We start from the raw sequence: 24,619 nt of genomic DNA, 5'->3' as shown, positions 1-24,619 counted from the left end.
CACCTAATCTTTGTTCCTTCCCTCAAAGGACTGTTGTGAGAGGCTCATTCTGGTGTAAGCACTATCAATAGAACTCTATCCTTATTGTCTTCTAGTGCTGCAATTGCTGTTATTCTGGTATTAGCTCTCCTTCTCTCCTATGTAGTCTTTTACCAAGACCTGCCAGTTGGGGCTGTTTTAAGATCATTGATATACAACTGTCTTGCTATCACCATTGCTTAATCCTTTATGCAGCAGTCATCTCATTTGGACTACCTGAAGTATTTTTGGCCTCTTAACTTTCCCTCCTCTGTTATATCTGAAACACAGCTGACAAGTCTTCTCTCCACCATTCTCCACTTTACGGGCTGCATGAAGTACAAGATTCTTGTCCTTTTTATAGCCTCCTTCTTGCCCTATTCTTGTTTGCTCTGGATGTTTATTCATACTACTGCCTACCACAGTTGTCTTCAGATCCCTCCTTAACACAGTTTAATCAGCCATCTGTTCTCTAATCCATTCCCCATTCTTCCCTTGTTTTAAATTAGACTAAACATTCTTAAGAAACGTTAGTATTGTGTAAATTTAAAACACTTTTTTGAGGGGCGGGGCTTGAGTTTGACACCTCACCCTCAATTTAGCATTGTCTATCCAGGGTAGCTTCTATCAACTGTCACCTCAGATTAAGTCCAATATTTCACAGTATGGGCCACAACCCTATTGATGGGGTGACATCTGACCTTCTTCCCAGCCATGGCTTTAGCACTTGCTCTGAAATTGCCATTGATCACTTCAGTCTATCAGCACAATCACCTTCCAGCATAATACCCATCACTGCTGTCTTTCCTTACCCAGATATAACGTGACCCACTATAACACGAATTCTGAGAACGTGGTAAAGCAGTGCTCCAGGGGGGGCGGGGCTGTGCACTCTGGCAGATCAAAGCAAGTTTGATAGAATGCAGTTTCACTAATAGATGGTAGGATTTTTTGGCTCCCAAGGACAGTGTTATATTGAGGTAGAGGTGTAATTGTTCTTAAATGGTTCCCCCAAGGACACCTATGGGGCAGATCAGTGAGAGGGAGAGTGATTCCTTCCTGCTTCAAAACCTACTGTGTTGGAGAAAAAGCAGCAACAGATCCCCTGGCGTGTGTGTGTGTGGGGGGGTAGGGGGGCAGGGGGGAATGGAGGAATGCAAGAAGCTCCTGCTTGGTGCAGTAAGTTTGACCTATCAACATAGCAGCATGCATGCCCTAGTTACAAGTACTTAAATTAAGGGAAGGTAACCATTTTAGTACTACCCAAACCATGAATGCCATGAGCAACTAATGAATAAAGGAAGTCTCTCATCCATCAGTATTGCATACATAGCTGAACTTCCCCTTTCCTGTCAGTTTTTAAGTCTGGCTCTAGACTTGTCTGAACTCCAGTCAGGATGAACAGAGGCAGAGAGGCCTGTTCTATGATTAGTGCTGAAACCAGAACTTCCTCTAACTTGAGGAACTAGATTATGCTGATGGGTGAATGATAACTATTAAGCCACTTAGCTGAAAATAGGTAATTTATTCTATGCTAGATAATTAGAGATCCAGTGTTTTGAACTGAAACACCATTTAGATCACTAGTCTGCATATGCAGACTAATAAATGTCTTCCAATAACAGAAGTTTAAATGATACATTTAATATTGGAAGGTATATTGCACAGTTATTATGTAGCTCCCATCGTTTCCATGCTGACTAAGTGTATAAAGTAACAACTCAGATGCAATAGGCTTTAGTAAGTAAACTTATATAGAGTGGGATCTTATTAAAAAGACACAATCAGTTATTTAGAGTTGGGTTCAGACTCACTCCTTTGTGTTACAATACTCTGGTATGGTACCTATCATCAGTAGAAGATAACTGCTATCATTTCCACCCTACTGTTCCACCATTAACCCCAATGACATTTTAGTAACAGGACATCTTACATTACTTTTGAATTCAAGGTTTAATTCTCACCACAAGAGAAACCTGGCCTTTGATACATCAAGTACAATATCCACCGAAGTATGTGCTATTATCTTTGAGAGAACAGGTGTGTGTTTTAAAAATTGTTCCTTTTCTTAGACTTAGTTCTGGCCAGTAAGTAAAGTTGATTGGATCATCATTTCAAACCAAGATGCATCAGCTTTCTTATAGGAGCAGGACCTCCCCAGTAGCCTCTAAGGGGTGGAAAAAAAGTTTTAGCCACTGTATACTACATAAATTAGACAACCTCTTGCATTGTAACTGAGTAAACTTTACTATTGCTCCTAGCTAGCACCACACCCGTTACAAATACAATGCATCAAGTTTTCTTTCAGGGAACAGGGGTCTTTTTGGATATAGTTTCATGGGTTTACTAGTAGGTTGCAAATAGATGAGCAGGAAATTAAGGAGAGTTCTAAGAGCATAATGGGGTTTCAGTATTGGTAATGTTTTATCACCAGCACTGATTTGGGGAAAACAATTCTTGTGACTGCATAAAATCCTTAGCATGATCAGAAACAGTCTTGGTCTTTTAATGACATTAAAGTCAGAATATTTAGTATTGCTGGATGTGTCAGCCAAAGTAATTCAGATATGTTAGATCAGGGTGGCCAGCCTGAGAAGGAGCCAGAATTTACCAATGTACATTGCTGAAGAGCCGCAGTAATATGTCAGCAGCTTCCCCCCCCACCCACACACCAGCACCTCCTGGCCACCAGCAGCCTCACTGATCAGCACCTCCCCCTCCCTCTCAATCAGCTGCTTTCATGTGCAGGAGGCTCTGGGGGAGCAAGGGCCCTGTAGGCTCAGGGAAGGGGGCAGGAAGGGGTGGAGTGGGGGCAGGGCCTGTGGCAGAGCCAGGGGTTGAGTAGTGATCCCCTCTGCCCCCCATGGCACATTGGAAAGTTGGCGCCTGTAGCTCCAGCCTTGGAGTCGGTGCCTTTACAAGGAGTCACATTAACTTCTGAAGAGCCCCACGTGGCTCTGGAGCCACAGGTTGGCAACCCCTGTGTTAGATGGTGGTGACATGAAATGGAAGCATTCTGATGAACATAATCTGCTCATTTTAAACCACAGTACAACCTGCTGCATGGGTATTATGTGTATGTTTTGAATGGGATCACCTCAGGAGCCCAAGTTAGTTTGTATACATTGGGAGTACTTACTTTAGTAATCCATTCCAGTAAAGAAAAGGCATTAGATCAGCTTTCATGTAGTACATGAGTAGTCTCTCCTTACTCTGGTCAATGGGAAACGTTTCCAGAGGCTGAGAATTGTAGTCAAATTCTGCTAGAATCACTCTATCGTAGCCTGTTACAATGGGACAGGAAGTGTATCCATCGTACTACAATGAAAGGTATCTTATCATCATGTACATTTTGCACAAAGTGCTACAAGCAAGCTCTACCTGAAGAGGGTTTATCCAAAAACCACTTCAAAATGAATGTTGAGCTTGTGAAACTGTAGTTTCCAAAATCATAACAGATGCAGCAATTCAAGTTTCTCTATAACACTGTACCAACAGGCCTCAACCCTGGATCTAGAGCAGGAACCATTCAATCCTTTTGGTGCTGCCAAAAAACTGTATGTAGTTAATGACAGCATGTTTGTGGTTGTGAGGATATTTAACTACTTTTCCCTCCCTCACTACGAACTTGAGCCAGTGGGCGCTAGACAGGAACTTCTGTTCTCCCTCACACAACAAGAGGACATAAAATGTAACTGTGGCAAATTCAAAACTCACGAAGGATATACTTTTCCAGTCCAATAGGTAATTAGACTGTTGAACTCATTGAGACCAAGACTTTAGCATGATTCAAAAAGAGATGGGACATTTATATGGATAACAAGAGTATCCAGAGAGATATGGTGAATGCTAACAAATCTCGGAAGGGTATCAAATCTCAGAAGGGTATTAAATCTCAGGTCTTGGATTGAAATGAAGGCACAAGCCAATCTCTATTTAGGGTTCTTGAGACAAATTATTTGCTGGCCTCAGTCTGGCCGCCAACTCTTGCTGGTGGCTGTTTTCACACTGTTTTCTTAAAATTCCTAATTAGCTTTAGGAAAAACAATTTATGCACATGTAAACGTCCAAATAATTGTAATGTATTTATTCCTACCTAGTAAGTCTTTATCACTTTTTAAAATAGACAAGTATCACTTTTCACAGCAGACTTACTGAGCCCTGGCAAGTCTGGGGACAAATTAAGACCTGGATGGGGGGAGGGATGGAGCCTGAAGCCACACGGCTGGGGGACAGAGCCCCAAGCTGCATGTCTGGAGAACTGGTGCCTGGGGCTGAAGCCCAAAGCCTGAGCCCCACCATCCCGGGAAGGTGGGGAAACTCATCAGCTGTCTGCTCCTCCAGCTGTATCCAGAGGGGGGGCAGAGCCCAACCCCTGCTGGCAGCCCCAGCCACCAACACCAAGGTGGTGCATCCAGAAGCAACAGGGAGAGGAAGAAGCTGCTGCTTTGTTGCCCCCCAAAAATCACACCCCAGGAGGCTGTGGCTGCAAGAAAAGCCCCTCGTGGCCGCATTTGAGAAACATGACTAAACTTTTCAGGGGCAGAGATTGTCTTTTCTGTGTTTGTACAGTATCCAGCACATGGACCCCCTTCTTTGGTTTTCCCTTAGGCACTACTGTAATAAGTGGAATAAATAATGACTATTAGAGAACAGGATGAGAGCTAATTGGGGGCGGGGGGGAAGAGAGAAGGGGGAAGCAGCAGCTTAACAGCTGCCTACAGTGGGCATCTTACACCTTCCTTTGAAGCTGCTGCAGCTGGCCACTAATGCAGACTGACAAACCTCCCAAATGCAACAGGCATGTCTTTGACTTTGCCTTCTACCATCAACATATAGCAACTTGTATATTCTATCAAAAATAATGTAAATCCTACCAAAACAAGGTATTCCATTGCTCACACTTCTCCCACAGGGAGTGGATAATAGAGCAAACAACATATGATAGTTGCGTAGTCTATAAGTCTGTAGCTTAATGCAGTGCTTGTAGGCAATCATACTACAGTGATGAGTAGTTTAAGACATAAGAACGGCTGTACTGGGTCAGACCAAAGGTCCATCTAGCCCAGTATCCTGTCTACCGACAGTGGCCAATGCCAGGTGCCCCAGAGGGAGTGAACCTAACAGGTAATGATCAAGTGATCTCTCTCCTGCCATCCATCTCCACCCTCTGACAGAGGCTAGGGACACCATTCCTTACCCATCGTGGCTAATAGCCATTAATGAACTTAACCTCCATGAATTTATCCAGTTCTCTTTAAACGCTGTTATAGTCCTAGTCTTCACAACCTCCTCAGGCAAGGAGTTCCACAAGTTGCACTGTGTGAAGAACTTCCTTTTATTTGTTTTAAACCTGCTGCCTATTAATTTCATTTAGTGGCCCCATGTTCTTGTATTATGGGAATAAATAACTTTTCCTTATCTACTTTCTCCATATCACTCATGATTTTATGTACCTCTATCATATTAGTCTCCTCTTTTCCAAGCTGAAAAGTCCTAGCCTCTAATCTCTCCTCATAGGGGACCCGTTCCAAACCCCTAATCATTTTAGTTGCCCTTCTCTGAACCTTTTCTAGTGCTAGTTCATCTTTTTTGAGATGAGACCACCACATCTGTACACAGTATTCAAGATGTGGGCGTACCATGGATTTATACAAGGGCAATAATATATTCGTCTTATTCTCTATCCCCTTTTTAATGATTCTTAACATCCTGTTTGCTTTTTTGACCGCCGCTGCACACTGTGTGGACATCTTCAGAGAACTATCCACGATGACTCCAAGATCTTTTTCCTGATTTGTTGTAGCTAAATTAGCCCCCATCATATTGGATGTATAGTTGGGGTTATTTTTTCCAATGTGCATTACTTTACATTTATCCACATTAAATTTCATTTGCCATTTTGTTGCCCAATCACTTAGTTTTGTGAGATCTTTTTGAAGTTCTTCAGTCTGCTTTGGTCTTAACTATCTTGAGCAGTTTAGTATCATCTGCAAACTTTGCCACCTCACTTTTTACCCTTTTCTCCAGATCATTTATGAATAAGTTGAATAGAATTGGTCCTACGACTGACCCTTGGGGAACACCACTAGTTACCCCTCTCCATTCTGAGAATTTACCATTAATTCCTACCCTTTGTTCCCTGTCTTTTATCCAGTTCTCAATCCATGAAAGGACCTTCCCTTTTATCCCATGACAACTTAATTTACGTAAGAGTCTTTGGTGAGGGACCTTGTCAAAGGTTTTCTGGAAATCCAAATACATTATGTCCACTGGATCCCCCTTGTCCACATGTTTGTTGACCCCTTCAAAGAACTCTAATAGATTAGCAAGACAATTTCCCTTTACAGAAACCATGTTGACTTTTGCCCAACAATTTGACTGTGTATAATAGAATTATTGGTCAGTTCAGACATCTCTTTTTTGTTCATTCTTCCTACTTAGTGAGTCGTAAAGCAATTGTATCGTTGGGGCTAGACTAGGCTTTGTGCACGGGGGGAAATTTAAGCTTAACACGTATTATTGTCAATTTCTTTTTAAAGGGTCTTTCTTCCCCCTCCACTATGCAGCTTGTAAGCCTTTTTAAAAAAATAAAATAAAAAACAAAAAACACCAAATTACGAGACTCTCGTATAAATACTAGTTAGTTTTAGTATCAAATAATAAGTCCCCTTAATTATTTTCAGTTTTCTTGGATTCTCCATAATCTTAAGTATCCTTTTCCCAGAAAGGCTTAACATAATAGTGGTTTCAGGATAACTGACAGGGTTTTGAAGTTACACTAAGTTTTTTCCTTCAGTACCTTTCTCCTTTAGAAAGTCAACTTAAAAATTCAGGAGTGAAGAATTGTGAGACTGGATGGAGAAGAGTGGTACCTGTCTGTTCTTCAGCACCTGCTACTGAAGAGGGGGACAAATATAACTAAACTAAGCTGCACATGAACAATTAAACTGCTGTATTTTAAGAGTACAAACACCTAAAATATAAGCAATACTCTCTACCCACTTTTATTATTTAAAAAAAAATAAACTGCTGGAGGATAATTCTAATAAGGCAATTTCTTAGAAACATTAAAATACCTTTTTAGTTGGCAATTGGCTCTTCATTACTGAAGAAATTGTTTTATCAAGCACTGCAGACTGGGCAGCTACATAAGAGATAAAAAGTTAGTTACACAACTTTGGCTACATTGCAGTTGAAGCATTTTCCTGCTAGAAATAGTATTTACACTATAATATGACAGTAATACAGTACGTGGAAACTATTGTACAGTTCAGTTTGTTTAGTAGAATGGGAATAATTCACGTTTTTTTTTTAGGTTGTATATTCTCCAGTATAATAATCTAGTTGGACTTCTTCACATTTGTTTAATAAGTTTTTTTCTAGTTATTTCTACAACAGATAAGATATTGGTGCATGTTAGTGAAGTCTGAACTTCGTGTTTTGGGGAAAAGGGAGGGGGAGTTCCAAAATGTTTTGGAATTAGAGAAGTTTCATACTAAAGTTCCAGCAGGCTGATTATATAAAAATATTGTATAATGTTAAAAAGGGAGCTGTGACAAGCTATGGCAACATTGCCTGTGCTGAGTTAGTTCAATACACCACTCATTTTAGGTGCACATTTTTCTTATACCAATAACTACTATTTTAGTAGCCTTAATCCATTTAATTATTGTATTTCCATATTCTACAGCCACAGTATTTAACATTCAAATTTTAACCATGATAGGCATATGCCTAATGTCCATTTTGTACAGTTCAAATTCAGTGACTGCAAGAACAGAACATGGGATCATTTGACTATGAGAGTCTTAGCACTCAGATAGCATATGCATGTACTTTGAGATACAATAAAAAGTTGCATAACTGAAGGATGGAATAAGTGAATTAGTGTTATGTTCATTTTCCATAGCTCGTCACACTCCATCTCTGTGCCAGAGACACAAATAAAAACTCAGATCAGAGGTGTGGGGTACGAGAGTGCTGGAATTGCATGTTAAGAACAGTTGAAACCTGTTATCTGTAGTCCATATTGTAAGTTTTGAGAAACAGCATTGTTACTTTGCAAATAAACAAAACTTTTTAATCACTACAAGCCAACTGTACTTGGTCAGAAGTTTCTCTTACCACAAGGGTTAAGTTGGTTTTCTGAAAAATGGTCCAGCTGGAACATGCAAGTTAATTTTGTTTTGTTTTAAATTGTTACCTTTAACCATTAAAAAACAAGACACTGAACTATACCTATAGCTGCAGCTGTTTTTGATGTTGGAAGGTTGGTGCAGTCTCCAATACCAAACACATTGGGGTATTTCTTGTGTTGCAGAGTTTCCTTATCTATGTCTAACCAGCCAGCTGCATCTGAAACAGGACTGTTCATGAGTACATCAGGTGGTCCCATAGGTGGTGTGACATGAAGCATTTCATACTGGGCAGAGAAAGAAACAAACAGCTAGATAAATGGAATTCAATGAACAGGATTAAAATTGATACCCTTATTAGAGCAGGAATGAGGGGGAGAAGATTAAAAAGAGTGGGGGAGAAAAGGCTCTTTTTCCTTGTTACAGTCAAATGTAAGGTTCAGCTTCTAAGTATTTTTGAGTGCGTCCTTGCTACGTGCTTTAAGATCACTAGCCAGTTACTGATCCACTCCAGCTGTGCTATTCAAACAATTTTAGTCAGAGCGGAGCTTCTTTTAACCACTCAGCTACATCTGCTGAGAGTGCAGATCCTGCTCAGAGTTTTGAGGGAAATGATAATATTACCATTTTAGCTGGGATAGCCCCAGTTTTTGTTTCCATATTTGAAGTTACTCAGTTTTCTACATTCTGGGAGGTGGAGGGGAAATCTCAGTATTTAGTATTTCAGTTGACAGTAAATAGTGATGGCAAAAACAGAAGAAGACCAAACTAAAGGCCTGAAAGCTTCTACCTTACTGACCTGATAAACCTCAGTCACTCCAGGTGTGTCCAAATTCTCAAATACAGCTTCTTGTTTGTCTGCTCGAACCTCAATGAGATTGCATTTGTAGTTAACAACAATATTCCTAGCCTTAATTATCTCCAGCAATCTATTAGCATACTTCTGAACAGTAAAAATTGATCCAAGCGAAGTATTGAAGATGATGTTGGCTTTGGATCGTTTTCCTGTCTGGGTAGAAAGAAATTAATTTCTAACAGTGAACAGAGTACAAAAGCAGTAGAACTGGATAGCAACACTACACTATTGTAAATGAGAGCATATACTGTGTAACTAGCAGCTGTTTTGAATTTTCATATATTAACATTCAAACAGTTAAAATGTGTATTGGAGCCACACCATCTCAAGGTTTGATCCTCTCAGTTATCTGGTCAGAAACTAGGTAAGTATCTTCTTTGGGCGAGACCTCCCAGGAGGACATTGGTGCCACGTGAAGTGGGGTAGCAGTCATTTATTGGGTATCACTATTATTTGACTGAGAACTAAGCAAGTGCCCTAGCACAGAAAAAGGGAGCACAGCATTTTGGACGACATGCAAAACTGAGGGTTTAAATACTTGTCTATTAAAGGTCCCCCGGCACTGTTAGCCTTAATGTCTTGGCCAAACACCTATCTGGGTATTGCATTCTGTCTACATAAGATTCCCCTTGTACTTTCAATTGGGTACAATCACATTGTTTGCTTTACTTCCTAAGCTGTGTGGTGTGTATTTTTAATAGCTAGTGCATTTAAGTGGCTCCTGTCAGTGTGTGTGTGTGTGTGTGTGTGTGTGTGTGTGTGTGTGTGTGGTATGCACACTGCTCTTGGAATCCCTTAGCATGGAAAGTGTTATATAAATACACGGTATTAAATCTTTAAAATCTCTGTTCTATGTACCAAACATTACAGACAAGATCCTTGTCCTGCAATAGCCCCTTTGGTACCACAAAGCTTACTTTACTAGCCAGCGGAGTATTCCCACAGCATGGGAAAGTCACCAGGCCAACTCTACACCACCCCTCCCTCTCAGCCACCAACCTGGCTGAGTGGAAGGGGGCATGGTGACAGTGCTTCTGCACTCCATCTATTCCAGGCAGTTAGAAGGCACCAAACTGGAGCCCATCCTAGCCAGTGCAGTTGAGGGCAATCCTGACACTGCTGTAAGTTACGTTGGGGACTGAATTGGGTCTCTGCTAGCCACAGAAACATGGAGCCGCAACGGTAGCTTAGAGCATCCTTTGTTCCACAGCTGCACTGAGCCCTAATGGTCTGTTTCATATTGACAGAAGCTCAGAAAAGTTTATCTGTAAACCAATTAACTTATTAAGATTTAAGTCACAACATCTTTTTCACCTCAGGGCTTGCTTTTGTCATAATTACAACATGATCCCCATAAAATAAGTCTGATCTCTAGCAGTGGTAACAGGCATCAGTAGGGGATGTGATGAAATACGTACCTTTCTCAAGTAGGCCTCTGACAAGTACATGATTTTCTGAGGAGCCCCTCCACATTTCACTGGAGTGTTTGGAAAAGTGAAGATGGCATTTCCTTCCTTGAAGTCTTGCAAAGCCTTCCAGGTTTTCTCTACTGTGTGGACTGAATAATTGGAACCTATTTTAGGATAATTAAAACCCTCAGGCAAACCTTTAATCTACAACAAAACAAAACAAAGCTTTTATTAAAACATAGCTGGAACAAATTGATGGAAAATCTTCCCTTGTCTTCAGATATTTTGTAATCTATAACATAGATCATTTGGGAAACCAAAGTTTTAGCTGAAGGTAGAGCTATTTTCCACTGCACCCACAGACTGCTTAGTTTTTAAAAGGGGCTCTGTCAGGGGGTGAATCCCCAAAACTAGTTTTTGTGAAAATAAGCTGTACAAAGCAAAAAGCCCAGTATTAATGTTCCCATGATTTTTTTTTAAAAAGTGTAACAGTTGTAATCATAAACATTGCCAGCAGAGTGCGTGTGTTATATAAAATACTGTATCACTGGGCTCGTGCACAGCCAGAGCCTGGCTGGAAGTGAAAAGGATTGAGCTGTTTACTTTTCAAGTTCACTCAGTTTGGACAATGAAAACAAACAGCTTAAATAGTGAAAAGTAAATCTGATTTTTTTAAAATATTTCAGTTTTTGTCATCTGATGGTTATTTGTAGCAGAACTAAAGAAAGCTTGGGCTTTTTTTTTTTTTTTTTATAAAGTAAACTATTTTGTATCCTGAAATGTCTCATCCAGGGCCAGCTCTAGCTTTTTTGCTGCCCCAAGCAGCAAAAAAAAAGCGCCGCCCCCGAGCCCCCCCCAGCCGAGCGCCCCCCCGCCGAAACCCCCCCCGCGCCGCCCCCCCCAGCCGCGCGCCACCCCCCCCCCCAGCCGCGCGCCGCCGGACCCCCCCCCCCGCCGCGCGCCGGAGCCCGCCCCCCCCCGTGCCGAGCGCCGCCGGAAACCCCCCCCCCAGCGCGAGCCCCGCGCTGCCCCCCCCGCCAAGCGCCGCCCCCCCCGGAGCCCGCCCCCGCCGAGCGCCGCCCCCCCCCGCCGAGCGCCGCCGGAGCGCCCCCCCCCCCGTGGAATGCCGTGCCGCGCCGCGCTCCTCCCGCCGCCCTTACCAGGTGCCGCCCCAAGCACGTGCTTGGGTGCCTGGTGCCTGGAGCCGGCCCTGGTCTCATCACTGCTGTATCAGCATCTCAATCAATGTATTTATCCTCATGACACATTTACAAGGAAGGCAATTATTCCCAGTTTACAGAGAAGGGGCTGGGGCATTTCCGTGGGACAACTCTCCCGAGTAAAGTTACATATGTGCATCAGTGTTTGCAGCACTGACACCTATGCCAAGACGACATGCATGTTCACTCTGATTTGCAATCAACTCCCTGGGACCACTTGCAGTGTGTTAAATTATACCCACACACAAATCCTTGCAGGATAGGGGCCTACCCATACCTGTCTTGTGGGCTTTAATTTTAATCGTGATTTTATTATTTTTAAACCCAAATAGTTTGCGATCTAGCTATAAACAAGTGGTGACTGGTTTTGCCACACTGCGCTTTCCCTGGGTATTCATTGTACTTGTCTTTATCAGGTTGTGCTATAGAAGAGCTAACAGCAAACATTGACAATCATTAAATACTGTGCAGTTTGGTTTCAATAGACCTAATCTCCGTAGGAGGTAGTTGACTTTAGATAAGCAACAAGCTGCTTCTCACTCACAAGTGATGGCTCAAGTAATTGTTTCCACTGTGCCTTTAGAACTACCAGAGCTCCATAGAATAGCATTTTCCCATTTAATCAGAAGCTACGCCACATGCTCACCCAGGCTTAGGACAACAGTTGACGCAGATCCCACATATGCCTCCCACCCCAGTATCTAGGGGACTCAAGACTTTAGGCTGCGCTTGCCTGATACAATGTAATGAACTTTAAGAAGAAAAAGTGGCACCGGAGAAAGTAGTCCTTGCACCAGATTTGTTACCAGCACCAGTGGAAACTACTGCACCCTAACACTACCACTTTCCCCAATGCTCCACTATGGAGGGCAGATTTAAGTTCCAGAATAGGCTCTATGGTGGCCCCCCCCCCCCACCCGATCAGCAGAAACTGCCCCCAAAATGCAATGAATCAATGTCTTGCTTGGGAGGCCTTGCCAATCTTCCACATCTGGCCCGGGCTAAACAGAGTTGCAGGCAACTGCACCACTTGCAAACCCCCTCTTCAGGCAGAAATTCTGCCAGTAGGGGCCTGAAGGCTGGGTGCTGCTGATAGAAGCTAGGCTGTGATTCAAGCCTCTTTTCTGTATTAAATCATTGGACCTCTTGAGATCCCTTGCAGTCCTACATTTTTAGGATTCTACAGTTTATTCAGCCAGCCAATCAAGAGTTATTTGTGTGTGTGATCAGATTTGTGTAGAAAACATATCTCTGTGGAAAGGCACAATGGATAAATAAGATGACAGCTTTGCTATGTGATTAGCGAGAGGTCATTTATGCTGAATGGTTTGAGAATGGCCCCAAATTGGAGCCCCTACTATCCAGTGCAATTTAGAGCCTCTATAGACAGAAAGACATGAATATTCATTCATTACTGCGAGAACTAGTAGACACACTTTATATACTGTATTGAAAAGCCACTAAATTTAGAGGATCACAAAAGTATATAGTGCAATTTCTATGCAATTAACACCAGTAAAAATGTATTTGGTTTAAAGCAAATACCTTTTCATAATGCAGTTGAAGCCCAAGGGCAATTATCAAATATTTGTAAGATATCTATAGTATAAAGAAAAAAAAAAGAAAAAAAAAAAAACCAACAAATGTCATTTATACATAATGAACTTTGCCTCAAAAGGTTAATTTAAACAATCTGACAACTAATAACGAACACTAACTGTGAGAGAATGCAAGGTATGGAAAGCAAACCAAGCCATGTATTATAAGCCATATGAGGTAAATACTAAAATGTGGAATGATTAAAAATGCATCATTATGAAATAAACTAATACACTGAACATCCAAAACATTTACTCCATTGTTCAGCAAGGTAATTACTCCTTATTTTGCAGTATTCAATTCATTAAAACGAGTGCTGAAAACATGCTGGTACTTGCTACCTGGAGAGAAAAGCATCTATTGATCTGGAGGGTTTTGTTGTCCTGGTTTTTGTTTTAAATAAATAAATAACCCACAGAAGCAATTGTTATCATACTATCAGTGTAACAAGTGTTTTCAGTACATTTTCAGGACTTGTTGGATAGGGTAGAGTATCCTTTTCATGGCACCCATACAGGATGGGAAATTCATTTTGTATTTATGGGAGCCCTTTGGAGTGGGAAATCAGAAGTAAGTTTTTCTGACACTATCTTAAGGCTCACGGATATCCATCATTATCACGGTTACCTTTTTGTCATCCGCTAAACGGATGCAGTTCTTGTCTGGATCCAACTCTGTAACACTAGATTTGATCCATTTTACACCTGAAGGAATCACGCTGGCTGTCGGACGTCCAGATGTTGCCAGCTGTTTTGCACCAGCGCCAACTAGCGTCCACATGGGTTGATAGTAATGTTTCTGAAAGAAAACTCATCTCCGTGAATTGGCCTCCATTTCACAGCTGACAGGACTGCAGAGGTAGCTCACTGAGGCCCAGGAAAAGGGAAAGTAGGACAAAGTGCCTCTGATGATCCCCTATAGTGATAGGGGTATTGACTGCCTTTGGAGGGAGTCTGGAGCAGACAAGGGCTGGCTGTGATGCAGTGCATTAGGCATGTAGCCATGGAACCCAAGAAGATATTTCACTTCATAGAAGATAAACTCTTCAATCAGGTCATGAAGTTCATAAACATAAGGGCAAGATTGAGTAGTTGCCCACCAATCTATTGGTTGCACAACCTAGCCCTAAGGGTGAGAGTAAGGTGACCAGATGTCCTGATATTATTGGGACCATTGTCTTATATAGAATACCTATTACCCCCCAAGGCCTCCTCCCCCAATCCAATTTTTCACACTTGCTATCTGGTCACCCTAGGTGCGAGGCTTCTGGCTTCCTCTCTGAAGCAACAATATGTTGCTTTTTGATCATTTGAACCTTCACCTAGAAGGTCGGTCACATTTTGTTACTAATGAAAGAAGCTGTATAGACAGATATGTACTTTGTAAATGTCGCCTCATGCATCATAGCTAAAGGCAGTTTTTTATGGTGCATTACACGGTATTCTCCTGCTGGGAGACCTGTGAGGATTTTAATTCTAAATTGCATAAGAGGGAAGGAGCAAAAACAAACACAAACCAGCTTCTCCACTAAGGAAAGCTAGTACCTCATTCTCTAATTTTAAAAGGATTTTTACCTCATTTGGTTCAACAACAGCCACGTTTTCAGCTCCCACTTTCCGCTTCATCCGAGCGCTCATGGTGATTCCACCACTGCCTCCGCCGAGCACCAGCACTTCGTAGTGATTCTTAGCAGCACACCTGGATGCAGTGTGCAGTTGGAAATAGCCCATTTTCTGCACTCCCGGCCTAAGCAGGTGTACAAAAGAACGGACACAGAAGCAGGTGGACATCACTCCCATGTTTGACATCTTCAGTAAGTATGAATCTACAAGATAAGGAAAGGCACTGTTGAGAATGAAAAGAAACGAGGAAATGAATTATCGTTGGTTGGTAGTGGATTCTACAGTTCACCATAATTGACTGTGTTGTTTTAAATATTATAAGCACCACCCAGAGCATGGGATAGGTGCTCACAGAATATATATATTAATAACCAAATAAAAACATACAAGCATTTTATTTTTTCTTACATGCTGAGACTCTGTTCAGGCTTCACAAGCAATTACAGCGGGAATTTCCGCTTTTATGCTGCTTTTGGGATGTGTGTGTTGCTATCAACTCTTGCAGGAGAAATGAAACACTCTCAGCTTGGGTCTTGGCGATGAAGAAAGCAGAGGGAATTCAGTGGAATGACAGCGTGGCCCTTATCTGTTTTAAGATCCTAAACCTATTATGTATTTTAAAAAGATTCAGTTCCCTGTCTACAATCACTTTTTAGCATCTAGGTCAACAAGTTATTGAGATGAATGTTACCAGATACAAAGTTCAAACCTGTGCCCATCCACCCCTGAAATGACTAAAACAAATGTGAATCAGAATCATAAAAGACAGTGTTCCAGTCTAAAGATATAGCAAGTTATAAAGCATTACCAAGATTTATCTGATCTTTTATTGCAGTTAACCCAATATCAATATACATGACTTTAACCGAGAAAAAAAAGCCAACTATGAGGATTTTTTTTTTCTATAAGTGCAACACCCTTTGTTATTTTGCATCTAGTAAACACAGATGGGGGGAAACCCCTTTTAAATAGTTTAATCAATCATTTATAACCACAATTTACTTTTTTTTTTTTTGCTCTGCATATTAGTAGGAAACATTTTGCTATTCTAAGCCATAAAGTTGGTGACAGCAGTGTTGCCAACTCTTACAATTTTAATCACAAGTCTCAATATTTATTCATAAATATATCCCCAGCTCCTTATTTATTTAGCATGTGCACAGTTATCTAGCCAAGTGATGGCATCTTCAGTGGCGTGATGCAGTTCTTCTAGGCCACCGCTGATTGGCTGCAGAGACCTTGCCCGGTCCGGAACCTGTTCAACAGGGACCACTGACAGGGCAGGTCAAAACCAGGCAGGCAAATTGTGGGGTCGGTGACGAGGGACCGGTTGGGGATTATAACAGATATCCATTCCTTGCGCCAGAGTGTTTCCGCCCTAACATATTGGAGTTCAACGATGCCTGTGACCCAAGGTAGCAGGACCCGTGATACCTTCACGAGCAGGCCAGTGTGCCATACCGTGTCATACGCCGCTGTTAGATCGATGAAAACAGCACCTGTTTTCAAGTTTCTCTGGAAGCCATTTTCAACAAATGTGGTCAGCACAAGTACTTGGTCAATGTGCAATGGCCTCAGCAAAAGCTCCTGAAGTCATGTCGCAAGATGAAAATCTCAGCATTCATTTAAAAAAAAAAAAAAAGGGGGGGGGGGGAGGGCTGGGGAGCAGGAGGAGTATGTTTCTGGCCACTCAGAGTTGCAGAGAAAAGCTTGAAAATACAAACCCCAAAGGCTCAAAACCCAGAAAGCAAATAGAAAAAAATATAATAAATGTTGGGTTAATATTTCATGACTTTCAAATGCTTGGAATTGGCAATACTGATCCAGTCACAGTCTGCAAGAGATAACACCGCGTGCTAATAGTTTTGAAACAGAGATTCACTGATCTATTTGCCCTTGAAAATATGCTACTTTTTTTGAAGGAAATTGAGATTTTCCCCATGAATAACAAAATCTTATCTCAGATTTTCACTTTAAGTACTGTAGATCTCGGTTTGGGAGATTTCAGGGACTACATAGTTACTACTGGGTGGTATATTTTAGGAGTCTGATTTGCAGAAGATTTTCAGGCCTCAGAGAGTGAGAGATTCACTGGAATAATAAACCCTACTTTCATTTTACAGGACTATTTCCTGTGCATATGGCACAAATAACAAATTTTAAAAAAAATGGACTAACAACCCAAGTAAGGGGGACAAATTGTTTTAAGCCTAAAAAAAAATGATTACCACCTGGCAGTGGCAGTTCCTGTTCTCTCCAAGTCACCAAGGAGGATTACAGGGAAAACAAGTTGTAAAATGCATTCTATCAGGAAGTTAAACTGGGAATCCTGTTTCTGGAACATCATGAACTCAGCATATTTAGACTCTCTACATTTTTTAGGATCCTTGTACACAAATAGTAGCCGTGGGTTTGCTGGATATATTTGTTAAGTGGTAATATACAATATATATATTTCCATCAGGGAAAAGATCAATTTATGTAAGATGCTATGTAATGATAGTGTTACCCTCTATTTAGCTGAATGGAGTTTAGGAGGAGAAGCAAATCTCTACCCTCTCCCCCCCCCAAAAAAAATCTTTTCTAGCTCTAAAAAAAGAAAAAAAAGTGTTTTACTTTTAGTCACACATGTCCTACTAGATTAAAATGTAATATTAATATATTTTCATATTGTTATAGAGACCATAAATAGAAGAGGATTCCATAGGTATGTACTGTGTATTACCAAGTGCAAATCCATTGATGCTATTTGTGATCAAGAGTCTAAAAAGATTTGAGTTCATGAATAAATGAATGTGGGAGAAATTCCACAAGGAACTGCAGAAACAGACCCTGGCTAATAACATATCAACCCTAGTATTAGAACATTGGCAGAAACTAGTGGCGAACAACGAAACAGAGGAACTGCACAACACATAAGACAGATGAAACTAAAGCAATAATAGTCAGACTACTTAAAACCTACTGAGCTGGAAATTTACACTTCAGCAAATAGTAATATATCCTTTAATCTGCGTGTTTTAAAAACAATTTGAAATAAGCTACTGTAAACAAAATATTCAACTTTAAAACAGCTTTGCACAACACATCAAGAAAGCTACGATTTATGTACCCCACCAGAATTTAATCTGCACCTTCAAGAACGCAGTATCTAAAATATTTAAAAGTTAATTTCAAACTCAATTTTAGATAAAGCTATTCTATTTCTGCACCTTATAGTGCAAAACTGCCTAGTAAAAGAAACTACTCATTGCTTTATACTTCCAGTTTTAAAGTAGCTGTCACTCTAAGAAAAATGAAGATCTATTTTAACAATGTTTTTAGTAAGGTTTTAGAATGTCTTTCCTGCCTTTTCTGTAGTTTGTCATTTTGCTGACATGTTTTTTGTCACTTACTCAAATACAGCACATTTAGAACCATTACAAAATCTGGGTCACAATCTGAATTGTATACTAAAACTTCGTTTCTGGTAAACTCTACTATAGTTGTACTAACAAAAATGTTTAAACAGCATTGGCATGTGCTCCTGGGAATGTTTTTCTACAGACTTTTAGAAATCTCAAAACAGTAAGTATTCCTTAAAGCTTAATTATGCTGCTGATGTACCATAATAAATTTCCCCTTGACAGTTTTGTATTTTGTTTCCCAATTTTATGATACAAAATTAAACAAGAGGGATAAGTCTAAGAGAAGCTAGTTCATATGACTGATGGAAACAAGACATTTGTGTCTGCACTGCTTAAATAGCTACAGGCTTTTGGAATGCACTGACCACCAGAAGACAGTAGAGCTCAGTGGATATGCTGAACTTCCATAAAAAGTTAATGTTTGAAAGCCCCACAGGTGAGCTAAGACAGTATGAATAGTTAAATGGCAATGTGTTTTCAGGTCTTGAGAGGAGCAGAAAGGGGCAATTGGTCTATATTCAGGATTTTAGTTACTGGGAAAATAAGATCATGACTGTGAGAATTGGACTCTATTTGCCATTAGAAAAGTCGCTCTGTGTTCTAAGGATTGCAGATTTCACAAGTACCATGGAGGAAAAGGGGTTTGTTACTGTATGGGCCTCCCCAAGGCTACAGCATGCCAACCTACATCTCTCCCAAACTGTTACATCTCAAGCTCCCCTAAAATTGCTCCGATTAAATGATCCCACTTCTGGCCACCCCAAAAATGTCTTAACATTAGGCCTATTCCTGCTGCCTGACAAGGTTTGCTATCAACACAACAGAAACGGAGGTAGCCTCTTAGTGCTGCAGCAATTGGTTTTCAGAGGAAACAGACTAAACAATCGATCCTGCAAACGCTTATTGGTGTAGATACAACTTACTCATGGGACTAATAAAAATACCTAGGCCTTCATCAGAAGATCCCAAAGCACTTCACAAAGGAGGTCAGTATCATTAACCCCATTTTACAGATGGGGAAACTGAGGCACAGAGATGCAGTGACTTTCCCAAGGTCACCCAGCAGGCCAGCGGCAGAGTTGGGAACTGAACCCAGCTCTTCTGAATCCCAGTGTAGTGCTCTATTCACTAGGCAACACTTCCAATTAAAATTATCTAGACCCCACTGGTGTGTGGCTTTTTCTTTGTTTTTTGTTTATTTAAAGAACCCCTGGTTTACAAAACCAGTGCTCTAATAACCCTTACGGTATGGTAGTCTCAGAACTACTCCCACCGAGGTCATTCACAGGAGCAGAGGTTTACAGGATTGGGCCCTAACAGTTCTTCCTTCCATTATTTTGCAAGGCAAAAGCATGGCCTACGAAAGGTAAGCGGGGCAGAGGGCACAAATGCTATCTTAACAGTGAATCAAGGGACATATTCACACTCGCATAATACTATCAGCTTACGCTAAACATTATGTCTGCCCCTTGCAGACATATGCAGCCATTTAATAAGTATTCTGAATACTGTATCTAAGGCCTGGTCTACACTACAAGTTTAGGTCGAATTTAGCAGCATTAAATCGAATTAACCCTGCACCCATCCACACAACGAAGCCATTTTGTCGACATAAAGGGCTCTTAAAATCGATTTCTGTACTCCTCCCTGAGGAGGAGAGTAGTGCTGAAATCGACATTGCCGGTTCGAATTAGGGTTAGTGTGGATGCAATTCGACGGTATTGGCCTCCGGTAGCTATCCCACAGTGCACCATTGTGACCACTCTGGACAGCAATCTGAATTCGGATGCACTGGCCAGGTAGACAGGAAAAGCCCTGTGAACTTCTGAATTTCATTTCCTGTTTCCCCAGCGTGGAGAGCTGATCAGCACAGGTAACCATGCAGAGCTCATCAGCACAGGTGACCATGCCGTCCCAGAATCGAAAAAGAGCACCAGCATGGATTGTACGGGAGGTACTGGATCTGATCGCTGTATGGGGAGACGAATCTGTGCTATCGGAACTCCGTTCCAAAAGACAGAATGCCAAAACATTTTCAAAAAGAAAAAAAAAAAAAAAAATCTCCAAGGCCATGATGGACAGACTATAGGCTGAGCAAGTGCAGAATGGTGGTTCACTCTACTTCCCTGTAATTCAACCACCCTCCCCTCTCCCCTTTGATCTCTGCTTGCAGAGGCAATAAAGTCAATGTTGTTTCAAATTCATGCATTCTTTATTACTTCATCACACAAATGGGGGGATAACTGCCAAGGTAGCCTGGGAGGGGTGGGGGAGGAGGGAAGCAACCAGGGCCGGCTTTAGGCCAATTCCACCAATTCCCCCGAATCGGGCCCCGCGCCCAGTGGCAGGGCCGCCCAGAGTGGGGGGCAAGTGGCAGAGAATCCCTTCCCTGGCTAGAGGCACCTTTTTAATTTTTACTCACCCGGCGGCGCTCCAGGTCTTTGGCGGCGAGTCCTTCAGTGCCGCCGAAGACCCGGAGCGAGTGAAGGACCCGCCGCAAAGACTAGGAGCGCGGTCCGGTGAGTACAAGCCCCATGTGGTTTTTTTACGTGGTTTTTTTTTTTTTTTTAAGTCATCCCTGCCGGGGCCCCGTCGAAACTGTTCGAATCGGGCCCCGCACTTCCTAAAGCCGGCCCTGGAAGCAACAGGTGGGGTTATTGTACGGGCACCCCCTAGAATGTCATGCAGCTCATTTCTGCTGGATGTCTGGGGCTCTGACCCGGAGCGGCCGCTTGCATCTGTGGTTCTTTAGTAGGCTTGCCCGATATTCTAGGCAGCACTGAATCTCTATTAGACAAAACTTAAAGAAGAGAATAACCTGGGGAGTCATTCCCATTTTTGTCTAGGCGCCCCCGACCGACCTCACGGAGGCTGGCCAGGAGCACCCATGACAGTAGCAGATGGTACAGTATGACTGGTAACTGTCTTTGCTAACTTGCAACGGCAAGAAGCTGCAGCTGTGTAGCACTGTAGTACCGTGTCTGTCCGCAGCATCCAGTAGACATATGGTGACAGTGAAAAAAGGCTGAACGGGCTCCATGCTTGACGTGCTATGGCGTCTGCTCGGGCAATCCAAGGAAAAGGGCGCAAAATGATTATCTGCCGTTGCTTTCACGGGGGGTGGGGTGGGGGGGGTTGACTGACGACATTTACCCATAACCACCCGCAACAAATTTTTGGCCCCATCAGGCATTGGGAGCCCAATCCAGAATTCCAATGGACAGCGGGAACTGTGGGATAGCTACCACAGTGCACCGCTCCAAAAGTCGACGCTTGCCACGGTTCTATGGACACACACCGCCGAATGAATGTGCTTAGTGTGGATGTGTGCACTTGACTTTATACAATCTGTTCCCAAAAATCAACTTCTGTAAAATCGGAGTGATTTTGTAGTGTAGACATACCCTAGTACTCCACCACCACCCCATATGCACTAGCTAATCCACCAAAGAGCGAACAACTCTAAACAACATGTTTGGTATTAATTCAGTATCATATAAACAGAGATAGGTCCTTTAGGAAGGCAGCAAACCAGTCCCTGGTATCAAAAAGGCCGAGAAATGTAAACGGTCAAGGAAATCTCGGGGACTGGCCCCAGTCCATGGACCAGTGGTTGAGAAACCCTGCTAGAGGAGTCCTGTCTCAGGACCGAGGAATATCTTCCAGCAACAAACAGAACACAAAATGCGTAAAATCATCATATTTATAGAGTGGATAAATTTCACATCAACAGACTGCGTGGGCACTGTCTGTCACAACAGCTAACAAACACCATCACAGAACAAATACTTCTGAAGCAAGCTGTGAAATCCAGGGAAACTCAGGGATGACTATGCACCAGAAGAATTACTACTTTATGTGGGGCAACCAAAGGTCAATTAAAAAATAAAATAAAAATAGAAGCACTAGCTTGATTCAGAAGCAAAATGAAAAGATCTGCTGCACAATGAAGAGCCTGCTAGAAAGGAGTGCTCTCTTAACAGCTGGCCACTGATTAACACTGTTAGGACAGAATGCTGATTCTACACTGTACACTCAGCTCAGATTACTGACTTGTACATGGCACACTCCTATTATCAACATTCATTAACCTTGTGCATACTAAAACCTGGCTCTATGTGAGAGTTTTCTCTACAGCTGGGGTACTTAACCCTAGTCCCATACATGTCATCATAAACATTTATGGGTGGTAGTCTGAAAGAGCCAGCACCGGGGAAGGCTAAAGATGAACAACAGAGCTACTCTTCCTGTCCTGATAACTGACTCCCCCTCGCTCCCATTCAGGAGCTATGGGCCTGAATAGGAATATTACACATTCAAAGTGTGTAATAATCTCACAGCCACAACCTCCCAATGAGCCAACACACCAAGGTCTCTGTTAGGGTTGCCAAGCCTCTAGGACGGTCCTGGAGTCTCCAAGAATTAAAGATAAATCTTTAATTAAATATTAGGTCGTGTAATTAAACCTCCAGGAATAGATCCTACCCAAACTGGCAACCCTAGTCCCCGCCCGCCCAGGGCTGGCAGTTATTTCACAATAAATTACCCCTCCCGGGATACTTTGCAGAGGCTGGGGGGAGGAGATACAATCCTGGCCAACGCTCCCTCTGACTCAAACAGTTCTAATGCCCCAGGCTGGGAGTCAAACGCTGCTGGGCAGGGCGCTGGCCGAGTGGCACACGGGGCTCTGCACGCCACGACCTCTGCGGAGTCAGGTCTTCCCCGGGCAGTTCGGATGCTCCTTTACAGCGCAGGCCGGGTCCCGTGGGGAGGTGAGGGGCGTGCGCCGCACGCCTCGCAGCGCCCCCGGAGCCTGCGACCACTCAAGGCACGGCGGGCGGAGGAGGCCTGGGTGGCGCAGCCGCTTTCTCCCTCCAAAGTCAGGCAGCGAGTTCAGCGGCTGCAGGGCTGGGCAAGGGGCCCGACCCCACCCGGCCTGAGCGGGAAGGAGCCCCGCGCCCTGGGGGAGGGGGAGGAAGCAGCTCCAGTTTTCACCCTGGGCAACCTCCAGCTGCCAGCGAGCGGAGCCCTTCCCCTGGCTACAGCCTTCTCCAGGGCAGCATTAGCGGGCTCGGCCGGCAGAGCGGGGCTCCCCCAGCTGCGAGCGGGGCAGGCAGCTCCCGCCGGCCCAGCACAGACCCCTGCAGCCAGAGCCCCCCGTGGCGATAACCCCGCCAGCCCCGACCGGGGGCGCTCCGCGCAGCTGTGCGCGCTCGCTCGGGGCCAAGTCCTGGAGCGCAGCCAGCGCCGGACACAGGCTCCCATCAGCCCCTGGCCTAGCGGCACTGACCCCGCCCTGCCCCCCGCACTCGGGACTCGCCTGTCTATGGCGCTGGAGGAGCCCTGGATGCCTGCCCCAGCTGCGCAGCGCCGACAAGCTTCTACCTGGTTCTTCGCTGCCGCCAGCGGCGATCGCCTCTTATTCTTGCGCAACAGGCGCGATCAGCTGGGAGGGGCCGGGCCAGGATCTCCCGGGTGCGCGGAGGCATTTCATACCCGGGCCGCGGCGCTGCCTGCCAACGCTCCGGCCCTGCACGGGGTGGCGAGGACGTGAATCCAACAGGCCCAGGCCCCGAGCCAGCGCGTCCACCTGGCTCAGCCCACGGGCCCTTGCCAGGGAGCGGGTAAGCGGCCCCAAAGCCAGGAGCGAGCCCGTGGGGGCGGGCAGCCGCAGCAGCTCTCCCGGTGCGGCAGTGCGGGGCTGCACACCCTGCGTGCGGAGCGGTTGTCAAGTGCTTTGGGGTCCGCGGTGGCAGGTGCGTCCCACGGAGTGCGACAGCTGGAGGCAAGGAGTGTAATGCAGAGCTGCAGCGCGAGCAACTGCCAGGGCCTCCCTGAGCCTTTGAAGAACGGGCTCTCCAGTACCGCTGCACGCCGCCTCCTGCGAGAAACCGCCCCTCTCCCCTGCAAGTGCTGTTAAATAAAATACAACTGACCGTCACTGGAGGAGGGGGTTTGCTCTCAGGAGCAGATCGGAGTTATTCTCTCCTCCGCCCCTGCTTTCATGGCTTCCTTTTGCCCTTACAACCACACAGCTTTGAAATGCTTCAACAGCCACATAAGGTGAAGCTCACTTCAGCTTCGGAGAGGTTATTCCCAGCTGGTCTATAGTCTAACTATCCTGGACGCTCCTTTGTGCTGGAGCTGTTGTCTCCTCAGTCTTGCATTGGCTCTAACCTTTAAATGAATCACCCCATCATGCCTTTTGGTCAAATACATGAATTAAGCTTGATAAGAAGTGTCAAGAAACTACAATCCTAAGGGAAAGCAAGATCTAAATTGTAATTAACCAGAATCCCTGTTAAGTTAAAAACTGTACTGTGAAGCTTTGGGCTGAGGGGAGGATGCAT

At 43.7% G+C, this 24,619-nt stretch overlaps 1 protein-coding gene across 2 annotated transcripts; it reads right to left on the bottom strand.

Moving 5' to 3' along the window:
- Positions 1-1,952: 1,952 nt before the first annotated feature.
- SQOR (sulfide quinone oxidoreductase) lies at positions 1,953-23,821 on the bottom strand. 2 transcript variants are annotated; one of them, XM_065411835.1, is made up of 10 exons: positions 23,590-23,821; positions 14,815-15,065; positions 13,868-14,038; positions 13,187-13,240; positions 10,431-10,625; positions 8,956-9,165; positions 8,260-8,443; positions 7,098-7,165; positions 3,158-3,336; positions 1,953-2,185 (listed from the first exon to the last, which is right to left on the bottom strand). In XM_065411835.1, exons 2-10 carry the CDS (start codon positions 15,046-15,048, stop codon positions 2,128-2,130), a joined length of 1,353 nt encoding a protein of 450 aa, XP_065267907.1. In that variant the 5' UTR covers positions 15,049-15,065; positions 23,590-23,821; the 3' UTR covers positions 1,953-2,127. The 2 variants fall into 2 exon arrangements, with proteins under 2 accessions (XP_065267907.1, XP_065267909.1); XM_065411837.1 differs by having other exon boundaries at positions 23,655-23,821.
- Positions 23,822-24,619: the final 798 nt, after the last annotated feature.

This window comes from Emys orbicularis, chromosome 10, assembly GCF_028017835.1.
Source record: "Emys orbicularis isolate rEmyOrb1 chromosome 10, rEmyOrb1.hap1, whole genome shotgun sequence".
NCBI classification, from domain to species: domain Eukaryota; kingdom Metazoa; phylum Chordata; order Testudines; family Emydidae; genus Emys; species Emys orbicularis.
Note: the sequence above shows the minus strand (reverse complement) of the source record. Positions and strands in the feature narration are given on the sequence as shown.

Coding starts and splice junctions, on each gene's coding strand:
- SQOR (XM_065411835.1), bottom strand. CDS start 15,048: ATGTCAAACATGGGAGTGATGTCCACCTGCTTCTGTGTCCGTTCTTTT. Junction 13,241..13,867: donor GTTTAGCGGATGACAAAAAG/GTAACCGTGATA, acceptor TTTATACTATAG/ATATCTTACAAATATTTGAT. Junction 7,166..8,259: donor AAAAACAGCTGCAGCTATAG/GTATAGTTCAGT, acceptor TCTCTTATGTAG/CTGCCCAGTCTGCAGTGCTT.